The 19,204-nt window shown below is 30.9% G+C and overlaps 6 protein-coding genes across 11 annotated transcripts in view; 3 read left to right on the top strand and 3 right to left on the bottom strand.

Annotated features, from left to right (window-relative positions):
- east (enhanced adult sensory threshold) overlaps positions 1 to 9,301 on the bottom strand; it is a 22,210-nt gene extending 12,909 nt beyond the window's left edge. The window contains exons 1-8 of one of the 4 annotated variants that reach the window (XM_035876821.2): positions 9,162 to 9,301; positions 8,268 to 8,389; positions 3,403 to 7,674; positions 3,198 to 3,273; positions 2,429 to 2,691; positions 2,139 to 2,294; positions 1,668 to 1,981; positions 1 to 1,582 (exon numbers count right to left, since the gene is read on the bottom strand). The exon at positions 1 to 1,582 is cut by the window's left edge and continues 2,030 nt beyond it. In XM_035876821.2, the coding sequence (XP_035732714.1) occupies positions 40 to 1,582; positions 1,668 to 1,981; positions 2,139 to 2,294; positions 2,429 to 2,691; positions 3,198 to 3,273; positions 3,403 to 7,650 (6,600 nt within the window). In that variant the 5' untranslated portion in view covers positions 7,651 to 7,674; positions 8,268 to 8,389; positions 9,162 to 9,301 and the 3' untranslated portion in view covers positions 1 to 39. Of the gene's footprint in view, positions 1,583 to 1,667; positions 1,982 to 2,138; positions 2,295 to 2,428; positions 2,692 to 3,197; positions 3,274 to 3,402; positions 7,675 to 8,267; positions 8,493 to 8,751; positions 8,989 to 9,161 lie in introns of those variants that run through there. The other 3 variants (XM_035876820.2, XM_085659742.1, XM_085659741.1) reach the window with 3 other exon arrangements.
- Positions 9,302 to 9,328: 27 nt separating this feature from the next.
- Positions 9,329 to 10,801, top strand: mRpL49 (mitochondrial ribosomal protein L49). Its single transcript, XM_035876832.2, has 3 exons — positions 9,329 to 9,465; positions 10,101 to 10,287; positions 10,387 to 10,801. Exons 1-3 carry the CDS (start codon positions 9,364 to 9,366, stop codon positions 10,659 to 10,661), a joined length of 564 nt encoding a protein of 187 aa, XP_035732725.1. The 5' UTR covers positions 9,329 to 9,363; the 3' UTR covers positions 10,662 to 10,801.
- Positions 10,117 to 13,859, bottom strand: eEF1gamma (elongation factor 1-gamma). Of its 2 annotated transcripts, none has more exons than XM_035876826.2 (8): positions 13,625 to 13,859; positions 13,350 to 13,499; positions 13,135 to 13,198; positions 12,922 to 13,064; positions 12,302 to 12,619; positions 11,868 to 12,167; positions 11,608 to 11,760; positions 10,117 to 11,522 (listed from the first exon to the last, which is right to left on the bottom strand). In XM_035876826.2, the coding sequence occupies exons 1-8, from the start codon at positions 13,634 to 13,636 to the stop codon at positions 11,367 to 11,369; spliced, it is 1,296 nt and encodes a 431-aa protein (XP_035732719.1). In that variant the 5' UTR covers positions 13,637 to 13,859; the 3' UTR covers positions 10,117 to 11,366. The 2 variants fall into 2 exon arrangements, with proteins under 2 accessions (XP_035732719.1, XP_035732721.1); XM_035876828.2 differs by having other exon boundaries at positions 12,302 to 12,604; positions 13,625 to 13,854.
- A 444-nt stretch (positions 13,860 to 14,303) lies between these two features.
- On the top strand, positions 14,304 to 15,490 carry Rpn12 (regulatory particle non-ATPase 12). 2 transcript variants are annotated; one of them, XM_035876831.2, is made up of 3 exons: positions 14,304 to 14,462; positions 14,639 to 14,711; positions 14,818 to 15,490. In XM_035876831.2, exons 1-3 carry the CDS (start codon positions 14,355 to 14,357, stop codon positions 15,435 to 15,437), a joined length of 801 nt encoding a protein of 266 aa, XP_035732724.1. In that variant the 5' UTR covers positions 14,304 to 14,354; the 3' UTR covers positions 15,438 to 15,490. The 2 variants fall into 2 exon arrangements, with proteins under 2 accessions (XP_035732724.1, XP_085515807.1); XM_085659681.1 differs by having other exon boundaries at positions 14,334 to 14,462; positions 14,608 to 14,711.
- Positions 15,491 to 15,875: 385 nt separating this feature from the next.
- Positions 15,876 to 17,557, top strand: Arp10 (Actin-related protein 10). The gene is made up of 5 exons (XM_035876829.2): positions 15,876 to 16,152; positions 16,223 to 16,375; positions 16,441 to 16,725; positions 16,804 to 17,083; positions 17,150 to 17,557. The coding sequence occupies exons 1-5, from the start codon at positions 16,073 to 16,075 to the stop codon at positions 17,471 to 17,473; spliced, it is 1,122 nt and encodes a 373-aa protein (XP_035732722.2). The 5' UTR covers positions 15,876 to 16,072; the 3' UTR covers positions 17,474 to 17,557.
- Positions 17,558 to 17,653: 96 nt separating this feature from the next.
- eIF3f1 (eukaryotic translation initiation factor 3 subunit f1) lies at positions 17,654 to 19,030 on the bottom strand. The gene is made up of 5 exons (XM_035876830.2): positions 18,871 to 19,030; positions 18,587 to 18,756; positions 18,286 to 18,468; positions 17,962 to 18,183; positions 17,654 to 17,902 (listed from the first exon to the last, which is right to left on the bottom strand). The coding sequence occupies exons 1-5, from the start codon at positions 18,977 to 18,979 to the stop codon at positions 17,729 to 17,731; spliced, it is 858 nt and encodes a 285-aa protein (XP_035732723.1). The 5' UTR covers positions 18,980 to 19,030; the 3' UTR covers positions 17,654 to 17,728.
- Positions 19,031 to 19,204: the final 174 nt, after the last annotated feature.

Here is a 19,204-nt window from a genome sequence, read left to right as displayed (position 1 = left end):
CGTTTATATTTACTTACTTTTCCCCCGCTTTCTCGGCTTTCATTTCTCGGTTGGTCTCGTTACAGTTTGTGGTATTACCGTCAATGACTTTGGAATTTTTGGCAAAATTGGAATTGGATTAGATGGCTTTGTAGTCACTTGTATAGACTTTGGCAGATTAAGATTATGTAATAGATTTTGGGTAGGACTGTTCTCATTCGACAAACGTATGTCACATATAAGCGGCTCGAAATCACCTCTACTTTGACGATTCAACATTTCCTGTTGCATTCTCAAGTGCTTTTGGAATTGGGTTTGAGCGGCCAGCTGTGCTTTTTGATATTGCGTCGTCGTAGATTTGAAATTCGGCGGTGAATTTGGATTACCCGATACACCCGTAGGACTTACGCACTGTTTCTCACTAAACATTTGTTTCTGTTTCTTAAGATGTTGCAGCCGTTTAAAATCCGGTTCGCTTAACTGGAACACTTTACCGCCGGAGGACATCGGCAATTTCGAGTTATCTTTACGTTTGATATTTCCATTGGCCGAACTGGTAGACGGTAAATTAAGTCGCTGCAAACTAGGAGGCGGTTTTTTTATAATTGATACACCCGGATTTAATTTGAGAACACGCGGTGGACTTCCCTTTGCCGTTAATTGTATCGCCGGTGACTTCGCATTACAACTTCCTGTAGGTAACGAGAGTCTGTCCCTTTCGAGTACGTATCCTCCGCTCAAACGACGAGAATTATTAAATTCGGAGGATATCGGTTCCATTATCGGTTCGTCCATTTTTTCAGGGCCCTCGTACGATATCAATCTGTTTTGAACCGACGTAGAATAATTTATCGCATTACGCGATGCGTTAGGCGCCAATATCAAATCTCCTGCCCTATAATACTTTTCCAAAAGTATTAAATGTCTCAGGAAAGAACTTTGATTACCGTATGGTCTTTGTAATTCTTGCCATAAAAGTTTCGTGTCTCTGTCATATTGAATCATCGTCGCACATTTTTCCCAACCCTGAGGCGTTATCTCACGGACATTGGTAAACTCTATGTTGGCATGAAGATTCATTTCTTCTTCGCCTGGGAAAAGAGTACGGACGCTTATAGATGGATTAGCTCCGAGTCGTTGTACGACAGGGGTTATGTCGTTGTTCGTTCTTGCCCTTTTCGGTAACTTCGTTAAAGTTACTTCCTTGTCCATAGCAAGAATCTCTACGACTTCGTTCGAACCATCGCAAGGCGTTGTCGTACCGTCTGACGTATAATTATTCACTTCGAGTATTTTTCTTTTCTTCAATTTTTCTACGGTACCCTCAACGCCAATGAATTGAACGTCTGTAGGAATGGGATCGTTCGTATTAATTTTAACAGAACGATTGTCATTGTCCGGTTCAGAATTTGTACCCTCATTTTTAATAGATTCGGGGGTCGACTTATCCGAGGCTGAATTTGCCGTGACGTCTGGCGATTTCGAACTGCCATTCTTAGCCGGTGTACATTTAGCCTTTTTACGTTTATCCTTGTCTTTCGATTGACTATTAGAATCATCGTCCTCATTCTCGAGTACCTCAATATCGTGATAATGTAAGATCCTAGAATATCACACGTTTGTAGAATTTTTCAAAAGATCTTCGATAACGTAAATCGATCATATAAAATAAAACGATTACGACGTACCTTTTTCGATAGCTCTTAAAGAAAGATCTATGATTCATATTCATATTTTCAGGATCCTTGTATTTAATTTGCAACTGTGTGAAATACCGACACAACTTGCAAACAAAAGTGCCCGCAGCAAGTGAAACAGGTATCGCCTGTTGTGAGAGTCGTTGATTTAATTCTATAGTTTCAGCGTTTGATAACTGATGCGTATGATTTCTAGCCAATCTCCGATTACAAAGTGCACAGGTCAAAAACCTTTCGATTTTACCGTAATGAATGACACAGAATGACATAGACGTGTGTTGACTCGATTCCCAATCAATATCAACCTGTAATGCATTTTATTATCTAAATGAAACATACGCATGTAATTAAAGTTAAGTCATTATTTAACCGATAACCGATACAATCGTTCATTGTTAATTTTCATGAGAAATGTATTAAATCTACTGATTTTTATCAAAAGAAAAGAAAAATAATCAATACCTGATTTTGAAGTCCAGCCTTAATTTTAAGTAACCAACGTCGCTTAACATGATGACGTGCTGGATCTCTACAATCACGGGCTGAACATTTCGATACCATCAATTGACGATGTTGCTTTTGTGGCTTTGTTTGCATGTTCGTTGGACTAGTGTTCGCCTATAAATAAATAAATAAATAAATAAATAAATAAATAAATAAATAAATAAATAAATAATAATAATAATGTCGATTAATTAAAGATAACGTCAGAATCAATTGCTCTGTTAATTATAATCATTCTTTATAGATACCTTTCTATCTACATGACGATAACACGCGTCACACAGACAAGAATCCTTGGTAAGGTGTCTTTCTATATTCAATATCTTCTTTCGTCTTTCATCCGATTTCATTTGTGCCAAGTGCATAGGTGTATCCAAAGAACCAAATTTTCCAAAACAATAACAACATACGTCCGCACATAATCGTCCTGGATGAATAGAAAAAGAAGATGATTTCTCAGGAATGACAAGAGACTGACGATCCTTCGGCGGAGCTTCTTCGTTATCTTCATCTGTTATATATAATGATATAATGATTAATATAACAATGTGAACATAATCGATTCGTTGATTTTTTAAGCAGGTTTTGGTGGGATTACGAATGAACTATTCGAAATACTCAGCCGTAGAGCAAAATACAAGTAGTTAGAGAACATCATCCTTTGTTTTTTGTTTCTCTCTTTTTTTTTTCTTTTTTTTTTCTTTTTTTTTTTTAAGAATTTGAAGCAGTAGCAAAAAAATAACATGCATAATTGCTCGAGATACACAACTATTTTTCAGGTAAATTATAGAGATTTACAAAAAGGAATTGCCAAGCATTACATAATAAATGTTTTAATTATAGTTTGCACTTATAAATGCAAATTTGGTGTTAAATGTAATAATTAAGCAATCCTTTGTGTCTAATCTGCTAAATAATAACACTTTATGCAGGATAGAAGAAAATATAAAAATATTGAAAAAGCAATGAAGGAAAAGGATCGATTAACAATGTAGTTATGCCCACAACCAGGATTACCGCAAGAGTGTCTGTGGTTAGTAGTGAACTTTCGGTTCGCACCAGAGCTGCTATCTCCCAAACCACTGGTTCCAAACTGAAAATAAAACAAAAAACAAGAAAAAAGTCAATAATGACAAGTTCTGTATGCCTCGCGTTACTTTTATTAAATAATCACGTTCTTTTTATTAAATATTATTATCGAATTTTACGAAATCCGTCTTACCTCCTTTTGTATGGTGTAAAATTCAGGCGAATCTCCTTCCCCGTCGGTGCGTCCTTGCTTCAAAACCATTTTCAAAGGAGATCTCGATCGTTTTTTGTCTTTTTCTTTTTCCTTCTGTACACGAATCACAGTTTTCAATGTACCTGTATATTGTTCCTTCCTCGCTTTCTGATGATTTAATCTCTCTGCAGCTTTTTCCAACGATTCCAAACCCAATAATCTCAAAATAGATTCTTTTTTAGCTTTATCCTCCGGCGTTTCTAAAATTTTCGCAGTAATATTAACACTACTAGATGATTCATCCGAAGTAGATGTCTCATCTAAATCTTTTTGAGAAGAAGTTTCTCCCATTTTAATAGATTTACAATCATCCAACAAATTCATATTACTTCCTTCTTTTGATAAATCATTGTCTGCGATATGACTCGAAAGTCGTCCTTCTTTTTCTGTTCTATTTGGTTCATTTGGAATTACTAAATCATTTTCTGATTTACTACGTAAATTGTCATTGTTATTTTGAATTTTGTCTAAGCTATCACGGCCACCTTCAGAGAAACCTCTAAAACTATCAGAACATTTAGCAAGATTGTCATAATCATTAAGGAATGATCTGTTGTTTTCATTTATCTTGGCGACTTCATTGTCAAGCAATGTTTCTTCCTTTTGTTGGTCAGACTTTCTGATATCTCGTTTGGTTCGTTTATTTTTCAACGTATTATTTAACTGCTGATCTTCCTTACGTTTTTTCACTTCTCTACCACGTCTAGTACGAGTATGAGGCTCGGAAACATCACTAGTTTCAAACTCCATGGTGCTATTTTGAGATATGTCTGTTTCAGGAGTGTTACAGATAGTTTCAGTACTAGCTTTCTGTTCAAAATTTTGTTTATTATCATTTTGTCCATTCAATTCTTCTGTTGTTTGGCAATCACTTCCTGTACTAGATTTTGATGTATTTTCATGTTCTCTGTTACAAGAAGTTGGTCTTTTCTCTACTTTCTTTTGTTTATCACGAACCCTTAAAACTCTTTTATTTTCTTCATTTGTAACTTTGGGTTCATCTGTACTTTTTTCTGATGTTAATTTATTACCTTTTTCATCAACAACTGTATTCAGTGAATTATCTACTTTCTTATCGACGGTATTTTCATTTGAGGCTACTAATGTATCAAAATTTTGATGTTTATTATCTTCTTTATCGTGATTAGCATCCTTGATAGAATCATTTATTTCCTTTGAAATACATACTGGAGATTTGGTGGAGGTGCATATTGAATTTAAGTCACTATTTATGGCTGGCGTTGCATGAGAATTGTTTCTGTCATGTTTCTGATTTTGCATTGATTCAGAGGAAACAGTAGGTACCTCAACATTCTCATTGATATTATGAACTTTGTCTTGCTTGTTAATTTCATTTGATAAATGATCTATATCTTGACCAGTCAGTGCTTCTTCTACTTTATTAGTAGTAAATTTTGATGTAGAATGTTCATCCATTTCAACAAGAGAACTTTCTTCATCTTCAGCAATATTATTACATGTATCATTTAATTTTACATCTTCACCTGTTGCTTCTATATTCTCTACCGTATCGGATAAACCTGTTAGTTCATCCCCTTTCACTAATCTTTCAACATCAGAATAAATACTTTCTAAGGTTTCTGACTCCTCTGAACAATGAGCACTACCTAAACTTTCTACTTGAGGTACATTTGTCTTATCCATTTCATTATTTACTTCTATAATTGTACTTTGTACATCTACTGATTCGTTTATTTCTGTAGAAGGTAATAAATTTGTAGTAGACTCATTAGTAACTTCATTTGCATGTTCATCAGTTTTTTCTATAACAGATTCCTTAAGAGAATCATGCAATAATTCATCCGATGTGGTTGCCAATTTCTTTTCAACTTCAGACTCTTCAATGTTATCTTGAGAATTTTTATCATTTGAATTCCCTGATTTTCTCAATAAAGGAGATATTTTCTTGTTATTATCTACCGATTGACTTTCAATATCTTCTATTCGTTCTTCTATCTTAGATGTAATATTTGAATCCTGATCAGGTTCAGTACTTTCTTTAATATCTTTACATTTATTTATTTCTTTACTAACTGTAGCATGTGAGGGTTCATGAGAATTGTGAATTTTATTGACTGCTTCAATATTAGGAGTCTCCCTATCTTGAGTGTTTTGTGATTGAGTTTCAACCAATTCAATGTCACCCATGACTAGTTTCTCAATCTCTTTGGCAGTATCAGCCACTTTCGGTACTGAGTTCTCAGAACTTTCAGATTTACTCTCATTCTTAGATGCATTGGGTTTATCTTCATCAGTATTCTCTTCCAAACCCAACTTCTGAGATTCAGTACTTAACGGTGCAATGATTTCCTCAATCTTTGGAATTTCAAAATTTTTACTCAATCCAAGATTCTTTTCTGGACCAAATATTTTACTTTCAATTGATTTTGCAATTGTTAATTTTATATTCTCTATCATCTGATCTATTTGTGACTTTGGATTGCCATCAGATTTCTCTGTTCCATAAAAAGAATTTACTGTTTTCCTCATATCTATATTTAAACTATTCCTTCGACCTTTAGACCTATCTGTGAGTTTTGACAAAATTGTGTCTTTCCTAACTTGGTCTAAACTACTGGTTTTCTTTATTTCTTCCGGTAGTTCTACATTTTTAGATGCTACACGTGTATCATCAACTTTGATATCATCTATTTTTGTTTCACTATCCGTACTTCTGGCTTTTGTCTTTGAACGTAATGTTGGTCCTATTTCACTTAATCTATCTACTCTCTCACTATTATTGTTGTTTTCTATTTCTATACCAGTTTCACTTTCGGCATAATTCTTAGAGGCATCATCTTTTATTATACATTCCTCTTTATTTATTGCAGTTATTTGAGAGTAATTACCACTAGATTCAGAAAAACAGGATTCTATATCTACATTCCCATCAGAAATCTGTTCTGTCGAAGTTTCAGATGCAGCAGGATCATCTGAATTTAATCTACGTCGTCTTTTAACATCTACATCATTTGCAGCCACTGTATCCGAAAGTTGGCGCAATTTTCCATTTCTTAAACTCCTTTGGCTTAACAAAACATTTGACCTCTTCCTTAATTGAATTGTAGTTTGAGTATGATTTCCTTGTTCAATGTCTCCACATTCTCCTTCCGACATAATTCTATCATCACAATCGGGTTCCTTCTTTATTTCACTTTCAGGAATAATATTTTCATCCACCAACATTTTCCTACTCCTAGTTATTTTTCCTTCTACCTTTTCTACAATACCTTGCTGATTATCTACTTCTGAATCACTCAACATTGAAGCTATAACTTCGTCGATAGTAAGATCAATAGAGCTCTTGTTATCTAAGACAGATTTAGATAATTTATGTACGCCGGAATTAGTTTTGATGTTATTAAGAGAATCAGTATCTTTAGTGCCTCTTTTACCTTTCAGATATTTATCTCCCTCTATGATTTTTGTATAATTTTCTTTCTCCTTTATCGTACTCTTTTTCAGTCCTGTATTTTTTAAAAGTTTGGCACTTCTAGGGGAAGAGTCCACAGTATCACCTGGTTTAGTCCTCTTACTATACTTTGTATTACTTTTTGTATTCGAATTAACAAGAGCGTCTTGATCTTTTTCCGAATTATCCTCGTTATCCTGCTCGCCACTAATTCTTGTAAAGGACTTGGTTTTCTTGGTCCTGAGATTAATCTTGGCACTTTTGTTGGTTATTTCAGCAGTTTTGCTATTTTCTAGATCGTTAATATGATTTTCTGTAATTCTTAAATTGATATCAGAAGATTTTTCCTCTTCTTCCTCCTCTTCTTCCTCCTCTTCCACTTTCTCCTCTATTGACTTAACTTTTCTCGCTTTGATACCTTTCTTGATATCAGAATTTATCCTGCATAAATTTTTACTTCCTACTTTTTTGGTAACTTTTGTCTTAATGAAATTAGTTTTTGTTACTCTTAATTTCTGTTTACGTTTGAGGTTCTTTAAAACCTTCTTTCTTGGCAAACTTGCCTCTAATTTTGCAGGAAGTTGACTGCCCGTTGCTACCGCTTCAAAAATATCACGTGCAAGCTGTTGTTGCCTTATATTGGTCAAAGACTTGCCTTTTCTACTTTTGACCTCATTAGATGGCAAGCCAGAGTCATTATTCGCCTTCTGTTTTGATTTTGAAGGCGCTAAGGGTCGTTTTTCTCTGGATGCCATCTCACTTCCACCCACATTGGGCTCCTGAAAAATTACCCTTTGCTCATTTTTTATTAATGACTAATAAAATTTTAACTACTACTAAATCTCATATATCGAAAGTATATAAATTAATTAAAAATTTTAATTCTCGTTAATTTTGATATATCATTGAATTATACGTTTATATATCTTATTACGTATATATCTCTATAAATATACTTATGCATTTATATTATAAATCATAGAAAAAATAATCAAATAATAAAATAATTATTTAATAAAAATTAAATATAACTGAATAATTAAAATTATACGTATATAAAAATTATATATAAATAAATATTCAGATAAATATAAATAAGCATCCAGAGGTAAATTAATCATATTTGTTAATTGCAGATCTTATGAGGAGATCGAAGATACTTTCAATTTTTTAATATTTCGATTTGTATTTATAACATATCGCGTGTAATATATTTAATCGAAACAAGATCGAAATGTTGATTTAATGAATGAAAGAAAAGAGAAAGAAGAAAGAATTCGAGATATAGTTATATTATATTATATATATGTCTATATATATATATACATATATATATATATATATATAAAATAGAATAAAAGAATAGAAATACCTTTCCTCTTAAATATAAGGCAGGAACAAATGTATTGTACACCAAGTAGAAAAACTACATAATTCGTCTTGACTGCGAATAGGTAAGCAACCGGTTGAGAAGTAGGGTTGGTAGATGCGGCCCTGGCGGTCAGAAAAATTACGTGACAAACTTTGCATTTACATGGATACACGAAGCGCCTCTTCTCCGTCAAGGAACTCAGGTCCGAAATATTTCGAACGATATCTGCCGTAATAATGGACAGGTCAATGAAATTCTTGGCTCAAAAGAAAGCGCATAACGCGTATTAACTTCCGAACTAGAAAATCTGCCGATGAATGTGGTCAAAGTAATAAAAATCGAGGGAGAAATAGTGGCGAAAAAATCGCCACGAATAAACAAAAGGTCGGCCCCGATTCGAGATTTCTAAGATCTAGCTTGACACGATAAAGTTAATATTTTGAAAAATGATAGGTCAAAAAGTCGGGTGGACGATTATACTCACCTCTGAGGCCGAAAATGCCGTCGGAGATCCGTGATTAATGTGAGAAAAGGGGAAAAACAATGTCGTGAAAAACACAGTCCCGTTGCAGGGTGTCTGAACGCTGTCCTACTGTTTTGAGGCTACCGCCACCTGCCGGTCGAATGCGCGACCTCTCCCACGTCCATAGCCTATTCAAGCTAATCGCATGACATTATTTCAAAGAATTTAACCCTATAGGCTTCCCAATCGTCGTTATTTATTGACCCTTCACGTTCTACGAGGCACAAATTCACTGTACGATCGAAAAATCTTATAGGATGTTAAACCGATTAAACGAAAAAATCCTCGATAAAGTAGCTAACAACGCGGCACTTCTAATCCTATACAACGTTCACGCTAACTAAAGCCGCAGAATATTATTGAAATTCTACCTTGCGACGAATGCTCGATGTTCCGATCTTCTGCCCTCGAACGTATCCTATTTAATAGAAACTTTCTCGCAAGAATCGAAACTTATATAGGAGTAAGAAAGCGAGGCGATAAAGAAAGCACGGTGAAACGCAGAGGAACGAAAAGGAAGACGCGCCCGTGCGCACCAATGGCGGCCAGCGACCCTTATTTACCGAGCTCAAAATGGCTGCCCTTCGTATTTTCACACGCTCGTGCTTTCCAGCGATTTTGCAAGGTCCCGTAGCTCTACAATCGGTGAAGTGCGCATCCCCGACTATCACCGAGGTACTAATTTTTACAATTACGTTTTTATGTACTTATTTAATGTCGCCTTTACTTTTAATTAAGCCAAACTATCTTATCGCACCGTCTAACTGTAGTTAGTGATTTTCTCAGAACAGCGATAGCGAAGGGCCTCACGTATTCTTACAATGTGCGCGTGTATCCACTTTCTTGCAATAATTTACTAACACTATCCTATGATATTATTCTGTTATCGCCTTTTTTACACTATTCTATTTTTCTCCATTACGACATAGATCCTTTAGAAACATTTAAAACAGTTTTCTTTTATTTAATAATCTAATACGACGTAATAAGTGGAAATAATCAAAAATTGCAACATTGTAAAATGTCTTATTGCTATTAATTACCTTTCACTAATCATACTTCTTTTCAAGATTTTATTTTTTAAATACAATACCACAAAACGCATTGTGGAACATTTGATAAGCTATTCAATCTATTTTCATTAAATTTGTATATAAAAGTAATCGACCTTTTGTAGAATATAAAAAAGAAAATGTGGTTATTTCATTAATAGATTTACGCCATGAAGTTTAATTGCTTATATCATTGAAATGTATTAATTTGATAGAAAACAAAGTGTTAATAAAAATTTTCTCTTTTCTTTTTCTTAGATTTATAAGAGATGGAGTAGTTACAAATCTTCGCCTATATACAAAGATCCTTCTCATTATACAGACTATGATATATCTAATGATCCGGTAGAATGGAGCTATGTAGAACGTTTAATGAGATATAAGATTATACCACAACCAAAAACTACTGATACAAATTTACCTTCAGGATGGAAACCAGCCACTGGTTAGCATACTTTTGTATATTATATAACTAATATAACTAATATACATATATAAATCTGATATAATAGGTAATTATTTTAATTTTGATGTTATTCAACAGCAAAACCCAGTGACCATCCTTATTTCATACAACGTACAAAAAACCATATGCTACCTATTTATCTACAAATAAAATTTAGGGGAATGAGAAAAGTAACGCAAATACGTAAAATACAAGGAGATATTTGGAAATTAGAGAAAGAATTAAAGCAGCATATTAAAGAAACAACAAATAAAACATTTGGTAGTAGAATAAATGAAATGTGTGGTGAAATTAAGTTTAGAGGAGATTATGTATCTTGCGTTAAAAAGTGGTTACTAGCTAAAGGTTTCTAAATTTTTCAATGTAAATTTTTGTTTATATTATGAATATAAAAATTGAAACATTTATAATGTAAATATGATTACATAGGAACTGTTACAACAAAATACTTTTATGTATATTTGCAAAAATAAAAACTTACATCGCTTTATAATTCTTGTCTAGTATTCAATAAAAACAACCAATAGGCTCAAATTAAAAATCTTATAAAACATTATTTAAATCAAACAAATTATTAAACATTAAAATTCATTATAATAATGATTCAATGAGAACATTGTGATATAACAAAATATCATGATCATTTTTCTGATATAATTCACTTTTATATAGATTAAAAAATATACAATAACAAGTAGAAACGCTTTTGTTATGTTCCATTCACAGGAGAATTTATTTTCACAAAGCAATTATAATAAAACAAGTATCCAGTATATTTTCATGTTTTAATTCAAATAATCTTTGAAGTCATAGTTTGAGTAAAACTTTTGATTGAAATCTGATCATTGTACATGTATGAAATAACATAAAAATGTTTTTTTTTTAAATAACATTATAGGGATATTAGATGATAAAACTCAATCATTACATGTGCTAAAAAATATATACTGGAAATAGGACTAAAGGCTTTATAGGGATAAAGTTTAATAAATTCTGTCAGTTTTTACATTTATTGCCTCTGAATGGAGCGTTATGTATCTGTAAGCAAATGTTAAATTTTACTTGAAGACTTTTCCTTGATTAAATTCACGTCCTTCTTTATCAGTACCAATCCAACTGAAATATTGATGTACCAATTTCTTTGTCTTTTCATCGGATGGATCTAATTTTGTCCAACTATATGATTCATAATCCACTTGCCAGTCTGAACATAACTGCAAAAGAACCCATATATTTTTCAAGAATACATTCATTAATTTTTTTTATAAAAGTTAATTAGTAATTACTGCATAAACATACTGTAAAAGCAAGTTCTTGTCCACGCCAAACCCATATACCACTAATAGTGCTATCATTATCTGTACCAAATAAGCAGGTACTAGCAAATGAAGCTTTACGCATTTTATCTAATCGTTGATACATTCCAGTAATAAGATTGCACGACATAAAAACCTAAACAAAAATATACATATATATATATATATATATATGTTAATACACTCACATATAAATTTAAATAAAGTTACTTCATTGCATTATGATTATATAAATGTACTTACTTTAGTTAATTCATTATTGTATTTATATTCACTCAACCAGATACTATAATGTTGTGGATCAAACTTTTGCCAGAAGTATGGTATAGACTTAGATTCGTCTTCGTTAGAATAAAATCGTTTGAAATCATCAAGATCAAAGGAACCCTTTGGTAAAGAAGCAAAAGGATTTGTTGTTTTAGGTTCTGCAGCTAAAACTGCATCTGCTAGATCAAGTTCTTCTGCCGACTCATTCTTTGCTTCTTTTGATTCCTTTGATTCTTTTTTGGATTCCTTTTCTTTCTTTTCTTTTTTCGATGAAGACTAAAATAATATATATGTATATATAAATATATATATGTATATATATACACATATATATACGCACACACACACGTATGCATATATAATTTTAAAGAACATCATAAAAATAAATATTTTTAAGACAATTTATATACCTTTCCTTGCGTCTCTGCATACTTCTTAGGATCATATTCAAGTGTATTCTCAGCCAATTTAAAGGCACCAATTACAGCAATAGATTCAGGTTGATAAATTACAGTTTGGAACCATCGATTTACATTTTGGTACGGTTTGCGTAGATTTTGATCAAGAACATATTGATATAAATGGAGTAAAGTCATAGCTACACTAATATCTGCTAAAGTTATTCGTTCTCCTACCAAGTACGTTCGCGTAAGTAAATGAGAATTTAAAGCTGTTAAAGCTTTCTGAACATCTTCTCTAGCAAGATCAATAGTCTGAAATAATGAAATCTTTTATTAAATTACAGGTATTCACTTCTGCAATCTAATGAAGAAAAAAAAAAGAAAAAGAAACAGCAATTTATAATATAAACAGCTATGTGTATGCAATTTGAAGTACACAAATACAAATAAATATATACATGTATATTTGTGTACCTACAGTACATGCAAATATTTATTTACCTCCTGTTGTTACAAACAATTATCTGAATCAACAATTGTTGCCTTTGAAGGAGGACAAAAATCAATACTATTATTATAAAGATGTATACATATAAATATATTTGTAATCATATATAAACATTTAATACCTGTTTATTGTATGGCATTATTCCAAGTAATGGAAATACCCAAGCACAACTGGCAGGAAGAATCTCAGAATCTGCGAATCCGAACCATTGAATGATTTCCGTTCGCTCAAGTTCAGATTTTCCTCTCAATTGCTCATTAGAAACTATAAAAGCGATAGTAATAAAAAAGGGATAAAATGTTGGAATATAAACATCAAAAATATTTCTACTTACCATAGTAAGCAATTGCATTACTTTCTGTAATGCATTTTCCGTCACTTGTTTCAAAAGCTGGTACCTAAAAATAAACAAATTTTAGTTAGAATAATAAACATACTAATTATATTTACTACTTAAAACATCAGCTATTAAGAAATATAGCAGCTGGTTAGGTATTAACAGGACAACTGTCAGAAAGGAAAGATAATATGACATATGGTCTGACTTACTTTACCAAGAGGAAACTTTTTTAAAAAAGCTTCAGTCTTGTTAGTTTCTCCGAAGACAAAGTCTTCGGCAATTTTAATCTGCGTGCCGGAGTATTGAGCAGCGATCAGAGCCTTATATGCCCTGAAATTTTCTGGGTACGTGTACAATGTCTGTAAAAAACATTAAGATATAAAAATTACCATATGTTAATAATCACGTTTTATCTATCATATATAGTTATTGATTCATTTTAATGTCGATGATTTTAGCTGAAAATTGCATGAATCTAACTTACTCCAGACGCCATTGTATCCAGTTAAGGGAACAGGAAGTTGAAGGCCGGTAAAGACCACACTGCTCGAGTCTACTTCTTTAATTGAGATTCTACTATTTGATTTCTTTTTTTTTATTATTATTATTATTATCTTTATTTTTCAATATGATTTTTTTGTATCAGTTTTATAGCTTACTATGTTAATATACACGCGATGTAACTATAAAATAAATAAGAAATAACAATTATATCTTTATACTCATGGAAATTGCAATGAACTTAAAGATGGTTAAAGGAGTATATTCAACTGTTGAATATTCGCTGAACTCGATTTTTTCTATTCGTTTTATTAGTTCTGTTGCAACGTCTCTTGTTCTTAAAGACTGCTGATTGGTCTTCGATTGGATACTATCTTCATATTATTGGTTGAAAAATAATATATTCGACTAATACTAATTTTATCATGATGGACCAATTGCATTCAATTTATTTAATAATTATAGGATTTTCTTTATTTTCTTTGTATTTGCATTAAAAATTGTATCTTTAAACAAATATAAATATAAAATAAATACTAAATATAAATTGTGATAAAATTGTATCAAATATAAATTTCAATAAAATTTTATGTCAAGGCATGTGTTCCAAAAGACAAGAAACTTATTTGAGTGCTATGCTGAACGCATTGTAAGATTTAGAATTTACTTTAGCAGAAACTTATGCCAATGACATTTAATTCCCCGTAACGAACATGGCCGCGCTCAAAGATGTTGTTTCTTTATACCAAAATTTAAAACAAGAGTGGACAAGACCATCTTGTAATTTAAAAAAATGTGGCAAATTACTTAATCAATTAAAGGTGACATTTCATTATCGTTACTTAATAAGTTTTATATATTTTTTTTTTCTATATAACCTCTTTGTAACATGAATAGTAATTTTCTTTATTTCTTTTTTTTTGTATATTAGTTTAATTATTTTTGTATATATATGTATATCTAAAGAGATTTTTTTTACATTGTTTGATTTATACAGGTAGGCCTCACGCATTTAATGTTCCTACCTACATCTAATAGTACGGCGAGCCAAAATGAATTACTCATAGCTAGTATGTATTTTTTTTTTTCTTCTTTTTTTTCTTTTTTAATATCATTTTTAATGCTTTCTATTGTTGGCGATGTGTTTATCATTAAAATGTATGTCTTTAATTACAGGAGATATATTAGAAATTGGTGCTCAGTGGAGTATATCTGCAGAAGATATACCTTCTTTTGAAAGATACATGGCCCAATTGAAATGTTATTATTTTGATTACAAATCTGGGTTACTTGAATCTGCTTACAAGTATCAACTTTTGGGTTTAAATTTGTTATTCTTATTATCTCAAAATCGCGTAGCAGAATTTCATACAGAATTAGAGCTTCTGCCTTCTGATCAAATACAATCGAATCCTTATATTCGACATCCATTAAGTTTAGAACAATATTTAATGGAGGGTTCATATAACAAAATATTTTTGGCTAAAGGCAATGTGCCAGCTGCATGTTACAATTTTTTCATTGACATATTATTAAATACTGTTCGCGATGAAATTGGAGCATGTATGGAAAGTGCATTCGACAAGATTTCTATTAAGGATGCTTCCAGAATGCTTAATTTATCTAGCGAGAAAGATATGAAAGCTTTTGCTACTAAAAAAAATTGGAATATAGCTAAGGATGGATATTTTTATTTTAACACGACACACGAAAAGAAAGCAGAAGAACCAATACCAAGTGCAGACTTAGCTACACTTGCTATAGATTATGCCAGAGAACTTGAGATGATTGTTTAATAAATTTATATATTTTTCTGTACTTTAATTAAATAAATAAAGATAGTTGATAAGAGAAGCTACTATAATACTTTTCTTATATTTAATAAAATATTATTAAATATTATTTCTAATATAATTTGATTTCATAATTATTAATTTTTTGTTTATTGTATATTAACATATTTTTAGTAAATTATTTTACATATTACTATTTGAATACAAATTTATGTACTTATACATCATTTTATATTAAATTATGGATAGTCTATATAATTCGTCATAATTTTTTCTTATAATTGGTTTATTTTATTAAAAAAAAAAATGACGATCTATATCGGTATATATTTTATACAATAATCTTATATATCAATTATATTATATATATATATATATATATACTATTGCAAATTTCTGTTTGTCGATATAACTGAAGGATTCATCTAGTAACTTTTTACCACGTGCAAACAGAAAAGAAGTGCAACACTGATTCGGGCACACTTGTCATCTGTCAATATTTTTAATATCATAAAAAAGAATTGTATGCAAAGTTCTGCGAAAGAACTTGCATCTAACTCATGTAAATGTATTCTTATAATTGTTAAAATATTTTTTATTGGATACTTATTTATTGATTATTAATAAAAACTAAGAACATGCCTCGTGAATATGAAGGTGTTAGATATATTTCGGATAAACAAATGGTAATATTTGATATTGGCAGTGCATATACAAAGTAAGTAAATACTTTAAATATAACAATATATTTATACATTTTTGATAATATGATATAAAACACAAATTAGATTTGGTTATGCGGGTGAAACGGTACCAAGAGGTATAATTAAAACAGAAGTCAAATGTACAGAATCAAAGGAATTGAGAAAAGTCTTTGATTATTCAGATGTAGAAGATTTGTATCAGCTTCTTGTTGAATTTCTTCATTTACTTTTCTTCAGGTAAAGTTATAGTATTATATATCAAATTTAAATAATTATGTTAATGTTTTTGTCTTATACAATAGGCATGTTGTGGTTAGTCCAAAAGATGCAAGAGTTCTTATTGTAGAATCTTCATTAACCCCTTCTCAATTCAGAGATACTCTTGCAAAAGTAATGTTCCGGCATTTTGAAATTGGCTCTTTACTTTTTCTACCAACACATTTGGCAACAATTAGTACATTGGGAACCGATACGGTCTTAGTATTGGATGTAGGTTATCAAGAGGCAACATTAATTCCCATTTATGAAGGTGTACCAATTTTAAAAGCATGGCAAGCACTTCCGCTTGCTGCTCATATTATACATCAGTGAGTTATCTATTACAATTAATATCATATCATATTACTATTAACGTTTAGATAAAAAGATAAGAAAATTTTTTTTAGAAATATAAAAACATATTTAAAGAATAGTTCACCTGATTATGATTTGACTGAGGAAATAATTGAAGATATAAAAGTGAGAACATGCTTTGTTACTACATTGGAAAGATCTAAAAAATTAGGGACTCAAGATGCTCCTGTTCCTCCACCAGCAGTTAATTATCCTAGCATAAAATATGTTACTATTTTGGGAGAGATTAGAGAAAAAGCTTATGAAGTGCTGTGGGAAAGAGATAATGATAATCTTAGTATACCAACTATGATTTTGGATGCCATTGTTAAGGTAAGTTGATATTATATTATCATTTTATTTTTCATAATAATTATTTACTTATATATTTATTTATAGTGTCCAATAGACATAAGGCGTGCCTTAGCAGAGAATATATTATTAATAGGTGGTACAGTAATGGCCAAAGGTTTTGCAAGTCGCTTAAAAGCAGAATTGTTATATTTATTGAAGAGTGAATTATATTCTGAAAAATTAAAAATAAAAACATTTAAATTTCATACAGCTCCAAGTAAACCCAACTACACAGCTTGGTTAGGAGGAGCAATATATGGTATTGCAGATTTTCCTTCAAGGTGCTTAACAAAAGAAAATTATTTAAAATTAAATAGAGTCCCAGATTGGACTAATTTAATAGATAATCAAAGAGAAATTATCTTGTGAAATTTAATTTATATAATATAAAATATAACTTATATATGAACTTATTAGAACATATTACATATATCTCATGTATTAATGTTTTAGCACATAGCTTTAAATAAATACATTTCTTAATATATCTTTAAAAAATTTGTATAAAAATTTTACTTTTTGAATATATGCCTTAAGGAACAAAAAATATAAAAATCTAAAAACATCATTTTAATTTCATATCACTATTTTTTATTAATACAGGATATTTGTAAGTTTTAAAAATTATAATGTTGTAAGCAATGTAAGTTTTTCATTAAGTTGCAATTGTGTTTTTATCAATTGTGATAATGCAACTACCATCAAAAGATCTTTTACATTGCTGTTAAACATTTCATCAAATTGATCACTACTCATCTTTGGTACTGAATGTACCATGTCCAAGAGAGCTCGACCAACCTAAAACAATTTAAATTTATAATATTGTTTTCATAATAATAATAAAAAAGTACACTTACTTGATTGTCTGGTGGTTGCTTTCCAGCAAGAACATCATCTACATAATTAAGAACTTGTTCTAGCATCAAGGATAATTTAGAACTAGCTTCTGCAATTTGTGCAAGGTCCATCATTGGCTCTATTCCTCCACCAGCCTTAACACCAGGTACTGGTACATGGGATTGCAATTGTGTCTTTGAACACAATTGCAAGCCAACAATTTCAGGTTCGTAGCATGTAATCTACAAATAAAATAGAAATATTATAAAATAATAATATCTTACAATTTCTTTGAAATATAATGTATTTTAGTTTTATTAACAGCTTTATATTTCTATTGTTACCTGTACTTTTACTGGTGTAAACATTGAACCTTGTTTTCCTTTTGGTACTCCTAATGGGACACATACATAAGCCTTAATTGCCATCCTTGTAGTATTTGTTAAAGTAGTGTCGACTGTTAAATGAACTGGATTATTACATTCTCGTACATAATATTCATGAATAACAGACGAATGAGTAGTAACCTGTAAGAAACATTTTTTTCATTTTTTTTTTTTTTTAATAACAAACATTTCTTTATAATACCATTTCTCTTTAACACAATTTAAATAAATATATTTTAATGAAAGAAATATTAATAACCTCATTGCCTGTTGCCCACCAACCAACAATATTTTCTTGAGCATTGACCCTGTGATTCAAATCATACAGATCAACACCATATGAAAGATCAGCTTCTACTTGACTTTCAGATTCCTTATGTGGTACACAGAAACAATTAGTTACTTCAACGACTCCCTTTTCCAAAGTTCCTGCAATGATTTACATATAATTCACATACAATATTGATGTATACATAACCTTTACTTTAAGTTTCCACGAGTATGATGACAATTAATTTAATCTACGTCAAAAATAAATCTTACCTAATAATGTACCAATTACACGTAAAGATTCTGCCTTTCGACGTTCATAAGCATCCACTATTTGGAATAAAACTACGGGATGAACTTTTACAGTTAAATTAAGAGCCATTGTTACTTTAATACAAAATTGTCCGGTTTAGAAAGGAAAAGGAACGTCATATGTCTATAGTATATAAATTTCGACCAATCGATTAGAGATATTTCGAGAGAATTGAAATCGATGACATTCGATTTTCAAATTATGAAATTACAAAATAACTAACATAGTACTTGTACCTTTACATATTTTTATTTAAAAATATATAGCTTGTGGCAATAAATTAATCAATTATAA

This window comes from Vespa mandarinia, chromosome 10 (assembly GCF_050613455.1).
Source record: "Vespa mandarinia isolate Hongniang chromosome 10, ASM5061345v1, whole genome shotgun sequence".
NCBI lineage: Eukaryota > Metazoa > Arthropoda > Insecta > Hymenoptera > Vespidae > Vespa > Vespa mandarinia.
Note: the sequence above shows the minus strand (reverse complement) of the source record. Positions and strands in the feature narration are given on the sequence as shown.

Excerpts from the sequence above, each read along its gene's own strand:
- mRpL49 (XM_035876832.2), top strand. The coding sequence starts at position 9,364 with ATGGCTGCCCTTCGTATTTTCACACGCTCGTGCTTTCCAGCGATTTTG. Across the intron at positions 9,466-10,100 it reads CATCCCCGACTATCACCGAG|ATTTATAAGAGATGGAGTAG; the intron begins GTACTAATTTTT and ends TCTTTTTCTTAG. Across the intron at positions 10,288-10,386 it reads AGGATGGAAACCAGCCACTG|CAAAACCCAGTGACCATCCT; the intron begins GTTAGCATACTT and ends GTTATTCAACAG.
- eEF1gamma (XM_035876826.2), bottom strand. Across the intron at positions 13,199-13,349 it reads AAAAGTTTCCTCTTGGTAAA|GTACCAGCTTTTGAAACAAG; the intron begins GTAAGTCAGACC and ends GTTTATTTTTAG. Across the intron at positions 11,523-11,607 it reads GACAAGAACTTGCTTTTACA|TTATGTTCAGACTGGCAAGT; the intron begins GTATGTTTATGC and ends GTTCTTTTGCAG.
- Rpn12 (XM_035876831.2), top strand. The coding sequence starts at position 14,355 with ATGGCCGCGCTCAAAGATGTTGTTTCTTTATACCAAAATTTAAAACAA. Across the intron at positions 14,463-14,638 it reads AATTACTTAATCAATTAAAG|GTAGGCCTCACGCATTTAAT; the intron begins GTGACATTTCAT and ends TGATTTATACAG. Across the intron at positions 14,712-14,817 it reads AAATGAATTACTCATAGCTA|GAGATATATTAGAAATTGGT; the intron begins GTATGTATTTTT and ends CTTTAATTACAG.
- Arp10 (XM_035876829.2), top strand. The coding sequence starts at position 16,073 with ATGCCTCGTGAATATGAAGGTGTTAGATATATTTCGGATAAACAAATG. Across the intron at positions 16,726-16,803 it reads GCTGCTCATATTATACATCA|AAATATAAAAACATATTTAA; the intron begins GTGAGTTATCTA and ends AATTTTTTTTAG. Across the intron at positions 17,084-17,149 it reads TTTTGGATGCCATTGTTAAG|TGTCCAATAGACATAAGGCG; the intron begins GTAAGTTGATAT and ends ATTTATTTATAG.
- eIF3f1 (XM_035876830.2), bottom strand. The coding sequence starts at position 18,979 with ATGGCTCTTAATTTAACTGTAAAAGTTCATCCCGTAGTTTTATTCCAA. Across the intron at positions 18,757-18,870 it reads TGTAATTGGTACATTATTAG|GAACTTTGGAAAAGGGAGTC; the intron begins GTAAGATTTATT and ends AAATCATTGCAG. Across the intron at positions 18,184-18,285 it reads TTACACCAGTAAAAGTACAG|ATTACATGCTACGAACCTGA; the intron begins GTAACAATAGAA and ends TTTTATTTGTAG.